The sequence below is a fragment of the Microcaecilia unicolor genome, chromosome 4, assembly GCF_901765095.1.
Source record: "Microcaecilia unicolor chromosome 4, aMicUni1.1, whole genome shotgun sequence".
NCBI classification, from domain to species: Eukaryota; Metazoa; Chordata; class Amphibia; order Gymnophiona; family Siphonopidae; genus Microcaecilia; species Microcaecilia unicolor.
The window spans coordinates 138,064,626-138,076,920 of NC_044034.1; the positions used below are offsets into that span (position 1 = coordinate 138,064,626).

The window sequence follows — 12,295 nt, forward strand, 5'->3', positions numbered from 1 at the left end:
AAATAAATAAAATCTGAACCCCAGCAATCCCAGAGGTTTCTCTTGAAGAGTGGACCAGCGAGGATGAAGGTCTCCGTGGTGCAATCGGCACTAGGGACCTAGTGAGGGTGAAGGCCTCTGGGGTGCGATCGGCACTAGGGGCCCAGCGAGGGTGAAGGCCTCCAGGGTGCAACTGTCACTATAGACCTAGCAAGGGAGAAGGCTCCCTAGTTGTGACCAGAACTAGGAGCCCAGCGAAGGAGGACAATTCTTAGAAAGACAACTAGTCCAGCACAGCAGCCACCAACCCAAGAAGTATTCTGTAGGAGGGGTGAAATCTGAGGGGGCTGGGAGAGGATGGACTTGCAAGGAAAGGACAAAAGGGATCTAGGTCACAAAGCCACAGCCACACACTGACTTAACAAAGCAGCAGGGAAGAGCTTACAGTCTTGGCAAGCAAGACTGACAGGGTCTGAGCAGTGTGTGAAGGACTAAGTCATAACTCTGAATTGTAGGAGCCAACTTTTTTAAATTATTGGGGGTGCCAACCCCAATGGAAATTACCTCTGGACACAGTCAAGGAATTTGTTCAATATTGGGGGTGCTCAAGCACCCACAGCACTGACTCGTATGCTCTGAATACTTGAGTCCAAGAGTGATTGTTAATGCCATAGTGCATAAATTAAGTAGTATTTGGTTCAAGAAGTTAATTGTCAATACTATTGATTTGCTTTTATTTGCTGAAAAATGTTATGTCAAGACTTTTGGGGGGGGTTTGTATAATATATATATATATATATATATATATTTGTTTGTTTGTTGCATTTGTATCCCACATTTTCCCACCTATTTGTAGGCTCAATGTGGCTTACATAGTGCCGTAGCGGCGGTCGCCAGTTCCGGTCTGAACAAATACATAGTGTGCTGAAGTTCAAGTTGTGATTGTGGTAGGGTACGGTTCACAATCGGTAAACATTAAATGTGAAGAGGGAGATAGGGGTGAGTCCATTAAAGTCTTGGTGTTGTGTAGCAGGCTTTCTGGTTCTTATGTTGGGTTGGTGGGGTATGCCTTTCCGGAACTTTAGGTAGTCGTATGTTGTTTTTACTGTTTTTGGTAGTGCATTCCATAGCTGTGCACTTAAATAGGAGAAGCTGGATGCATATGTGGTTTTGGAATGCTCTACCTTTGTACTTAAAATCGCAAGCTGATCACCATCTTCTCAAGAAGTTGCTGAAAACATTCCTGCTGTTTAATCATTATCATTATTAGCGCTACATCCTTATTCTTCTGTAGCATTCATGTATTGTACTTTTCGTCTTTTCATAATTCATGTAAGCCACATTGTGCCTATATTTGTGGGAAAATGTGGGGTAGAAATGAACTATATATATATATATATATATATTTGTGTAAATAGTTAAATAAAGCCTGTTTAATTTATTAATCAGTCCTGTTCACAGCAGTTCTCCTTTTTATTTTGGGGGGGGGGGGGGGGGATTTTTCCTTGGCCAATCCCACTCGCTAACACTTTTCTTCCCCAGGTGGAAGCACCGAGCACCAAGTGAGTAAGGGACTGTTGGTGATTGCCTTTGGGAGGCTCCAGCCAGGTTGGACCCCGAATCCAGGAATGCCCAGTAGGGGGGCATTACATTAGTAAGGTGTAAAACTTAATGGGAATCAGAATAAAATCTAATCTGAAATTTGTATACCGCACTATTCCCAATGTGAGGTTCAAGGCAGTTCACAAGAGACTCAAAACAACATAAGGAATTACAAAATTTTAAAAAGTAAAGATACCCTAAAATTTATCAAATAAAAAAGTTTTAGTTTCCTATGCAATTGCATAAAATTAACCCCTAGTCGAATACAAAAAGAGAGTGCGTTCCAGATAGTAACTGCCCAAAAAGGAAACGGCCTCAACTCCCCAGATTGTCACCAGTTTCATCTTTTCTTAGTGGTTTAAGGGATGGGACTTGATATACTGCTTTTCTGTGGTTACAATCAAAGCAGTTTACATATTATATACAGGTACTTATTTTGTACCTGGGGAATGGAGAGTTCCTGAGTCACAAGGAACTGCTGTGGGAATTGAACCCAGTTCCCCAGGTCCTCAGGCTGCTGCACTAACCACTAGGCTACTCCTTATGGGTACTTTTTCTGTCCTAAGTTTATGTACCTGAGGCAATGAAGGGTTAACCGCTCCAGTTCCTCAAGTTCTGAGCTCACTGCACTAACCATTAGGCTACTCCTTCACTCTTTGTTTTAAGAGGTACCCTTATCCCTGAGACTCTTTAATGCACACCTTTGTCATTTCAAGATGCTGATCTGATGCTGTGACAATGGTACGTTACCTTTCAGAGTGTTTAGGGCAGAGTTGTCCAACCTTAGCCCTCGACAGGTCAGGGTTTCCACTATAAATATGCATGAGATCTATTTGCATACAATGGAGGCAGTGCATACAAATAGATCTCATGCATATTCATTAAGGAAATCCTGAAAACAAGTCTGGATTGTGGCCCTCGAGGATGAAGGTAGGACATCCCCGGTTTAGGGAGATCATGCTATTATGCCTTCCAAAGCAACCCTAGTGGTAGTACTGCAAGATTACCACTACCAGTCGTGGCCACCATTTTGAAGTTGGAGCCGGCACAGGCAGGAGTGGCTAGGGATTGCTCCTGTTCATCCTATCCTAGACCAGAAGTTCCCAACACATGGTACATGTACCTCAAGGAGTATGCAAGACCTCAGTAGGAGGTAGGCAGCAGACCTTCCTTACCTCTCTCACGCTGACACCCCTACTGCTGCTTCTCCAAACCATCAACAGCAGATCAACCTGAAGAAGTTTCAGAGACACAGTCTCCATGTGTGCGCTGTTGGTTCTTCCGGGCCCCTGCCCAGAACAGGAAGTTGACATCCAGGGAGAGTGGGGTGCTGGCAGAACTGACAGCAGGTACATGAAGAGTGCAGCTCTGCCAGTGTTTCAGGTTGTTCTGCCACCGCTGCTTTGAAAATACAGCAGCAGTAGCCTGGGGGAGGAGCAGCAAAGATGCAAGGGTAGGCATGGGAATGGAGAGAGAGAGAGGGGAAATGCTGGATGGAAGAGAAAGAAGGAAGATGCAGGATGGAAGGATGGGGGGAAAGACTGGAGACACGGGATGGAGGTATGTGGAAGAGAGAGGGGGAGCAAAAAAGGGGAAATGCTGGATGGAAGGGAAAAGAGGAGAGAGTTAGTGAAAGACTGGAGAATAAGAAGCATGGGAATAGGAGAGCCAGTGTGAAGGAAAGAGGTGGAAAGCTGTAGGTACACACAGTCAAACTGAGGAAAGTGGATAGTAATAAAAAATTCAATCTGGACAGAGAGGCAGAAAAATGAACTGAAGTAAGCTGAAAGGAAAAGGAGGAGACAGAAAAATGACAAGAATTAAGAGAAGATGGAGGAAAGCAGAACCCAGAGCCTGGCCCAACACAATAAGAAAAATAGAATGACCAGACAACAAAAGTAGAAAAAGTAATTTTAATTTCTGTTTCTGTGTCAGTTTTTGGAATGTCCATTTCAAAAACTCTGTTGATTGAAGCTCAGGGGTACTTGGTTAAAATTTATTCAACTGAGGAGGTGCTTGACAAAGTTGAGAAACACTGCCCTAGGCATCATTAGCGTAGGCCCAGGAGGGACCCTGGAGGTTGTGGACCTCTTCAAGAGGGTTGCTGATGCTCACAGGGGGGCTTTTCTGGAGGGGAAATGCTCACAGGGAGGTCTTCAGGAAGAAGTTGGATGCTTGTGGAGGGGGGGGGGGGGAGGCCTTGGTATCAATGGACACTGCCTCTCCCCCACATAATCTGTTGCTGTGAATAGCTACTGTAGAAGGCAATGGGTCATAACAGTTAATTCCCTGAATGTTTTCATAATATATATTGTATAACATGCAGATATCCAAATTTTTTAGGAGGAGTACTCAGCCATTTATTGGATTCCAACTGTCAAATTCTAGAACAGTTTATACTAAATATTGGAAAATCTTGCATCCTACTAATAAGAATATTATTTTTTACATCATTACATTAGTCCTACTCTAGGACTATTTTTTTTAGTTCTAAAAATCTTAATGTTGGTATTCAGGTTGTCCAATTAACTCGAGGAGTTAGTTCGACAGACTTGACATTTTAAATTCCTATTTGGGCAAATCATTGCCCAGGTAAAATTTACTTGCACAAAAAGAGATGGAAGCAGAGATGTACATGTGTGGTTTTACGTTGGAGGGCTCTGATACTTGGTGCCATCCAAAATTGTCGGGGTGAGTATCTAGCTGTCCTAAAATTATCTGGGTAATATTACCCGGCAAGCGCCTTTTGTTTTTGTTTCAGAGATCCATAATCTATCCAGTTTCTGACTATGCTTCACAAATATATGTGGCATCTCTGCCAAGTCCCAAATTTGGAAAAGTAACACCTCTTTACTGGATGATAGCACCTTTTTGGACTATATTTTCAGTTAAACTGAAGAACTGAATTTCACTTCCATGTAGGATGCTTACAAGGCAAGCATTTGTGGGGAAATCTGTAATGCTAAGATACCTAAGAAAAGGAAAAAAAGAATTTGGTATTTTAGAAAAATAGACTGAAGTATTAGAAATACTTTATTTAACCAATTTCAGAGTTTCAAATACAAATAGATTTATCATCTTGGTGACTCATCAATTTATTCTATTTGTGTCCAACATGTTAGATATTTTTCAGACAACAAGAAAAGACTCTTAGCATAGTATTTAAGAGCAAGGAGAAACAGCAAAACAAAATATCAAAACCAATAAGTGAAATTTGATGTTTCAGGATGCTAATGTCTTTAAATGCTCTAGTCCTCATTTCATGCTTCAGATTGTGTTTTCCAAAATTCCCAGGTACCTGAGGCAATGGAGGGTTAAGTGACTTGCCCAGAGTCACAAGGAGCTGCAGTGCAAATTGAGCCTCTGGCCTGAAGCATCTTGTGCTATCACATGAAGATAGGGAACGGTGTGGTACATATTATGGGAAAAGACATTAACAACTAGAAGTACTAATGTAAGGGCCCTTTCACTAAGGCGCTGTAGGCCTAACGAAGGCCTACCGCGTGCTAAAAGGGCTCCACCGCAGGACACGCTGAGGCGTTCTGCAGTAGTTTCCCATTCAGTGTGTGCTAATCCCACACTGGAAAATATTTTTTATTTTGCAGTGTGGGAGGCATGTCTGTGCTAATCAAGTAGCGCAGGCATATTCCCACATGCTATCTTATTAGCATGAGAGCCCTTGCCACCTCCTAAATAGATGGTGGTATGGGCTCCCGCAGTAATGGCCATTGTGGCCATTACAAAAAAGTATGGCATGGCAGCCATTTTACCGCTGCACTAAAAGTGGCCACAGTGCAAGAAAAACCCAGTGCTGGCCACTTTTTAGCGCAACTTGGTAAAAGGACACTGTAATGCATTAAGCTTTAGAATACATTAACATCATTAATATGCATTATTACTAAGTTGGTCCAACTGCATAACATGGAACCTGAAGTAAAACCACATGCATTAATATTTAATAACATTAGCACATACTAAACTGGTCATGCATGTTGGTAACTCTAGCTGTAAACTAAACTATTAAGGATCATAAGGGCACTACTGCTTGTCGAATTCTTCAGAACTTTTGAATAATTTATTATTTTTATTATCATGATTTTGATTGGATTATCAGTGAAAGCTCTAGCACAGAGAAGTAGATCTGGGAGTCATCTGCATAAATACTGGAGTCTGAGCTGGTACCATGATTTTTAAAAAAATGGAAAAGTGTGAAAGGAATTCTCACTGAAGTCTTAAACATTGTTTTCAAAAAACTTGGGGCCCTGCTTACTAAGCAGCGCTAAGGGTGTGTTAGTGTTGTTAGCGTGCGCTAATCATTAGCACGCGCTAAACACTAGTCGCCCATAGGAACATATGGATGACTAGCGCTTAGCACGAGCTAAAAACGCTAGTGCGACTTAGTAAACAGGACCCTTGGATTTGTCTATAATTTTTTTACCAGTTGATTATTCCTCTCTTTTATTGATGTTTATTGTAAACGTTTTGTTATTGTGATGGATACTGAGAAATAACAGCTTTGACTTCATTTGTATCCCCTCTGATCGATGTAAATGTGTAACATAGTAACATAGTAGATGACGGCAGAAAAAGACCTGCATGGTCCATCCAGTCTGCTCTTTGTAGGTCATGATACCTTGATCAAAAATGATTACTTAAGTTGTTAATACTACATTTCCTTCTTCATATGTCTTTAGAGATTTAAATATAATTTTAGCACATTTCTTTAATTTATCTTAATTTGTACAAATACAAATAAAGAAAATTTACAGATTCATAAATTACTGCTCATGTGTACATTTGCTAGAAAACTTTATTAACTACTAATTTTTCTTCATCTTCTCTTCATGTTCTTAATAAAAATTCAGAGTGAAAGTAGTCTCTAACCAGCAAATGTGTATGGTGGTATTCCTTTTACATTTAATCCTGTTATCTGTAAAATAAAACTGGTAAGTTAGAATCCATTCTCTTCAGAAGATTACAGCATCTTTTTGTCCACATCATAATTTAGCACAATGTCCTGAGTCCATATAATACATGCAATATAAAGTTGTCTTTCCTAGTAGTCTTGCAATACAAGAAGCTGAAGTGTCCCCATGAAGAACCTTGTATAGTATTTATTATAGTCATATTCTATTATTTAAAAAAACACAGTTATAATAAATCTGTTAATTTCTAGATCACTAATGAGAAAGAAGACACTATAATCTGGACAGGATGACAATGATTATGTATATGTTAATCCAGGTAATTTTTTTTTTTTACTTTATTTTTCTCAAAATGTACAAGTATAGTCGTCTTGAATAAGAAAGGTACAATAGCAATATAAAAAGAGGAAAACATCACAAAGCAAACAAAAAAGAACCACTTAGGGGGAAAGTTATCAAGCTGCATTATTAACCCCTTTATGCGACTTAAAGGGCTCTAACATTATGTTTCTTGCCCCAGCTCAATGCTAAGTTACTCCTTGCAAATGCATGTAAAGTAGCTCATTACAATGTAAATTCCATAACATGACTTGGTAGTGAACACTGGATGCACATCATCAAGTTAAAGCCCTAAAATGACGGTAAAATAGCCCCAGCCAAAAACCAGGTTTTTTTTTTACTAGCCTGGGAGCATCAGCCTGCAAAACCAGGCCCAATGCTCCAGGGCACCACTTCCAGGGAACACCCACCCTCCAGATGATCAAGGCTCTTCTCTGAGCAAAAGCACTTCGATCAAGACCCCTTCCTCCCAAATTACCTCACTCTACTACTACTACTTATCTTTTCTATAGCGCTACTAGACGTACGCAGCGCTGTACACTTGAACATGAAGAGACAGTCCCTGCTTGACAGAGCTTACACCCCACCTCACCCCCGTGTCTTACCTTATTCCCTGGTGGTTTAGTGGGTCCCTGGGCAGGAGCAATCCAGAGTTGCTCCTGCCCTTCTGATGTTGACACACAAAACGGTACTCCTAACAGTAGTCTCTTTATAAGGAAACGTGACCAACCTCTTGTGGGAGTACTGCAAGACTACCATTATGAACTTGATCGGGGGGGGGGGGGGGAGTGGGTGGCCCTGATAAGGGGGGGCTTGCTCAGGGATGGGTAATCATCAGGGGGGGTGGGGAGGGGGACAGCACTGCAGCCCTAGACGATGTGGCCCAGGAGCACTGAGCCACGGCTTTGAGGGAGTAATGTTCCCATGCTGCTGGAATAACACTGCTTGTTAGGTGGCTCACGAGTAGCATTATTCATTTACTATGGTAATCAGCAACCTGTGAGACTGTGATACCACAGGCTGGTGACTCCCATGGTAAATCAGGGTACGGTAAAAGCTTGCCAAGGAAGCTTTTACCAAGGAAAAAACCTGAAACAAAGGAAAAGAATCCTAATAAGGAGAGAACTCACTCATATTTTCAGATGCAGCCCACTTCCCATGATTGTGGTACCATGGGATGTCCCTCAAAGCTCCAACCTTTTAGCACCCAGGCTCAGTAAATATATATTTCACAGATGACATTATTACTATACCCTTAGAAAAGAAAATGCAAGAAATATTGGCCTCCCAAGGCTGGCACCTCCTGACTCATAGCCAGAAATGTCTTCCTTCTGTCCTGTGTAGCTCTGCACAGTTCAGGGAATATCCAAATTTTGGAGCTGTAGTGCACCACCTAGCCAACCATTTTGTGTGCATATCAGGCCTGAATCAAACTAAAATGGTTGCTGCTACACAACATTATGAGCTTGTTACACAGCTATTTCTGCTATGCTGCAGTGTGTAAAAGATCAGGGATAGTATGTACACTTCCCTACCGCTCACCGGTTCTAACCTACCTGAGACTTCTTGCTTGGAGCTAAGAAGGCTAGCAGTGGAATTGAAAACATGGAATTCTTCTACTACATTTAGTCTCTACATGTTGAAGACACTGTACCTTTAATACTTATGTGGGAGTGTTTTTCTTACTGGTCTGGTCAGCATCAATGAAGTAAGATATATCTAATTACAAAGACTGTTTACAGAGTATGGACAAACAGCACTGATGGCCAAAATATATTAATTGCTCTGCAGAGAAATACTGCACACTGCCATTTTGTCTACACTTTTGTCTTATTTATATATTTTAGTCCTGCTGTTTGGCTTCTGCCTTTTTGCTTCACAGGTGCCAGTCCCTGAGAGCTTACTTTTGCAATGCCTTTCTCTAAGGTGACACCCTGAAGAGTTACGGACTGTGAGTTTTTGGGAACATATGTGCAATACTATTTATCTGAACAGCCCAACCGTGGGTTGAACACGACATGCTGCCCAAGGATCAATGCAGCTTGTAATCTCTGTGCGGAAACACATACTTCTATCTTGGATTGGCGCACCTGCCTGGATTAGAAGTCAGCATCTCGTCTGCTGTTTAAAGGCTGGATAATTGGTTAATGTTCAAGAGATTAAGGGATTACATAGACTAAGTTCTTAGTTTAGGAAGTATATGTCAGACTGATACGTGAGTCTTAGTAGAACGTTTTTTTTTTATTGGAAGAGTAACTGTGAAACATTGCTTGTGTTATTATTTAATATTGTTGCTTTTGTTACAATAAATCACTGTGTACATGGAATTGTTACCTGAGTTTCCTGACTGTCAGTGGAGAGAGAGAACCCAGGGCCAGGGAGGAGGTGCCTCTATTTCCCTAGGCACAGCCATCACCTCTTTGCCCTCACAGAGCCTAGAAATAAATTAACCCTGACAGAAAAAAAGATGCAATATATGGTTTCTAATTTGATGAAAGGTGAAAGACACAAACAAAGCACCCCATTACTCTCAACTTCCGCATGTTCTAAAAATTGCTTAAGAACCAAACTGTCCACAGAAAGGTTCCTCTTACCATCCCAATCCCTCTGGGCTTCTTGCTTCTTAGCTGGCCTTATTCAGCGAGTGAATAGCCGATTATGAAATCTGCACTATTATATACATGTACTTCTTGAAATGTCCACAGTGAAAGCACAGTATTAGGAAAATGTAACACTCACAAATTAAAATGTCTAACAACATACTTCACAACCATCATATGATTAAAAAATATTTTGACAGCATGACATTGTGCTGTTCAGGGCCCAACCTGAAAGTTAGCCTAAACCAGAGAGTTAATCAAAAGGCTTCTGGAAGATACTGCAGGCAGATCTGACCCCACCCCATCCCAGTCTGACCCCTGGTGATATCAGTGTGAGTAGACAGTGAGGCTCATTTTCAAAGCACTTAGCCTCCCAAAGTTCCATAGAAACCTATGGAACTTAGCCTCCCAAAGTGCTTTGAAAATATGCCTCAGTATATCTCCCTACCTGATGGGATTAGTTGGCCTAATGAGGTTAGATTACAAGCGTAGCCAGACAGGCTATCTTTGAGAACTGGGCCTTCAAAGGAATAGGAGCTATCAGATCAAACAAACCAAATTATGGCACAGGAATATGCTGGAAAAGAGATAATTCAGGTATATAAACACAAAGAGGGACAAACATAGACATGAGGGGGACATACACAGGTACACCTTCAGATATCCACACATTTGGACACTCAAACACAGGACAGGGATACCCACTCACATTCATACCTACAGACATTCATGCTCAAGACAGCCATTTCACGAACACACCCCTCGGCCACCAATGGAAGGACAGACACACATTCACTTACACACCACCAAGAAGCAGCTATGTAACAAACTTTCTGTTCTAAATGCTGAGCATTTGTAATAAGCCTATTTCTATATAAAATACCCTTCTCTAAGCCACACCCGTTTGTTGTTTTATTGTGCTACAACCCCACTGTTTCTGAGAAGTGAACCCGGAACCACAAAAAGAGGAAACAAGAACAAGACTTGGAATGAAGCTTACACGTGTCTCTGTAGCTTTCTCAAGTTTAATGACATGCTCCTTATGCACCTTGATATCCCCAACATGCACCTGAATCTTCTGCTATACATTGATAACCAATTTCATTAACTATGAAATAGAAGAATGAACCAATGTCAAAGCTTTCCAGCAGGACCAGCTTAACCTATGGACCAGATGAGGTACTATTCCAGGGCGCTGGTGATAAAAGGCACCAAATGCCTGGGCCAATGATGTCACTGGCCCTTTAGTGGTTCTCAACCAGTGTGTCATGTGGCCGGTACACAGCAGTGCAGATTTTTATTTTTATTACTTTGCTGGCACTACTATCTCTTGTTTTCTCCCACCTCCCATGGAACCAGCGCCACTCCCTCTTCTTGTCTCAACCCCCCCCCCCCTCCCCGAATCCAGCACTGCCTTCTCTTCTCCTTTCCCCTCGGTCCGTCAAACCTGTTTTCTTTTGCAGCCCCTGCAATGATGACAGGCTGCCTGAGCTGGCACCAGATCCTTCCCTCTGCCACGCTCCGTCTCTCTGATACAACTTCCTGTATAAGCGAGGGTGGGACACAGCAGAAGGAAGGATCCAGCGCAGGCTCAGTCAGACAGCCTATTAATGCTGCATGGGCCGCTAAAGAAAACAGGTTTGAAGTACATATACATAAAGATGCACAAAAAAGGGGGAAAATTATCATACCATTTTCTGGATTAATTTCTGGATGGTAGTGATCCCAGCTCTTTGGTGCCCAGGTTCAAAATTTTATCTATATACTTGGATTTAGCTCACACCTTTTTCACTAGAATTGCATTCAGGTACATTAGTTATTTCCATGTCCCTAGAAGGCTTGCAATTGTTTGTACCTGAGACAATGGAGGGTTAAATGACGCCCAAAATCACAAGAAGCAGCAGTGGGAACTCCTCCCATATGAGCAGAGTGATGTGGTAGCCATGTTATTCCACTTTCTATTTATTACCTCCCATATGAGGAAAGGCTAAGGAGGTTAGGGCTCTTCAGCTTGGAAAAGAGATGGCTGAGGGGGGATATGATTGAGGTCTATAAAATCCTGAGTAGTGTAGAATGGGTAGAAGTGAATCGATTTTTCACTCTTTCAAAAAGTACAAAGACTTGGGGACACTCAATGAAATTACATGGCAATACTTTTAAAACAAATAGGAGGAAATATATTTTTTTACTCAAAGAATAGTTAAGCTCTGGAACTCGCTGCTGAAGAACGTGGTAACAGTGGTTAATGTATCTGGGTTTTAAAAAGGTTTGGACAAGTTCCTGGAGGAAAAATAAATAGTCCGTTGTTGAGATGGACATGGGGGAAGCCACTGCTTGCCCTGGAATTGGTAGCATGGAATGTTGCTACTAATTGGGTTTCTACAGGCCACTGTTAGAAGTAGGATTCTGGGCTAGATAACAGCAAGACAAACGATCTGCGAAATCCAACGAGGAAAGTGAGCAAGCAGATCAGTATATTATCCAAAATATTTTATTGAAGATACCGTATATAAGACAGTTGCCCAAATCCCTCTAGCAATAGCCTTGCACTCCTTTATTTGGCAGCTTGATCTCATATCTTAGAAGAACTGCGAGATACTGCTAAGGGAATTTTGAATGCCATTTTGAGTAGAGGACCTAAAGGGGCAGAAGTAACTATGGATCAGTCTTGTCTATCCACTGGCCTTTATGTTGGGGAGTGGGGTGTAGGGGAGTTTCAAGTAGCAGCTTGTGAGAAGTGGTTTTTGGAGGGTGGGAGATTTTGAGAAGGGGGAGTGGGAGAATATTGTGACCATGAATCTTGGGAAGAGTACATAGCAGGTCCCTTAAAGCTGGTGTTATCTTTCCATG

The 12,295-nt window shown here is 41.7% G+C and overlaps 1 protein-coding gene and 1 long non-coding RNA gene across 4 annotated transcripts in view; one reads left to right on the forward strand and one right to left on the reverse strand.

Annotated features, from left to right (window-relative positions):
* Positions 1–4,469: 4,469 nt before the first annotated feature.
* The window catches only part of RGN (regucalcin), a 43,367-nt gene continuing 35,541 nt past the window's right edge, over positions 4,470–12,295 (reverse strand). For 2 of the 3 annotated variants that reach the window (XM_030200632.1, XM_030200631.1), the window contains exon 7: positions 6,378–6,511. In XM_030200632.1, coding sequence (XP_030056492.1) covers positions 6,461–6,511 — 51 coding nt within the window. In that variant the 3' untranslated portion in view covers positions 6,378–6,460. Of the gene's footprint in view, positions 4,553–6,377; positions 6,512–12,295 lie in introns of those variants that run through there. The other variant, XM_030200633.1, reaches the window with a different exon arrangement.
* On the forward strand, positions 6,522–9,172 carry LOC115468715. Its single transcript, XR_003941913.1, has 2 exons — positions 6,522–6,825; positions 8,728–9,172. It is a non-coding gene; the product is annotated as an uncharacterized LOC115468715 (long non-coding RNA).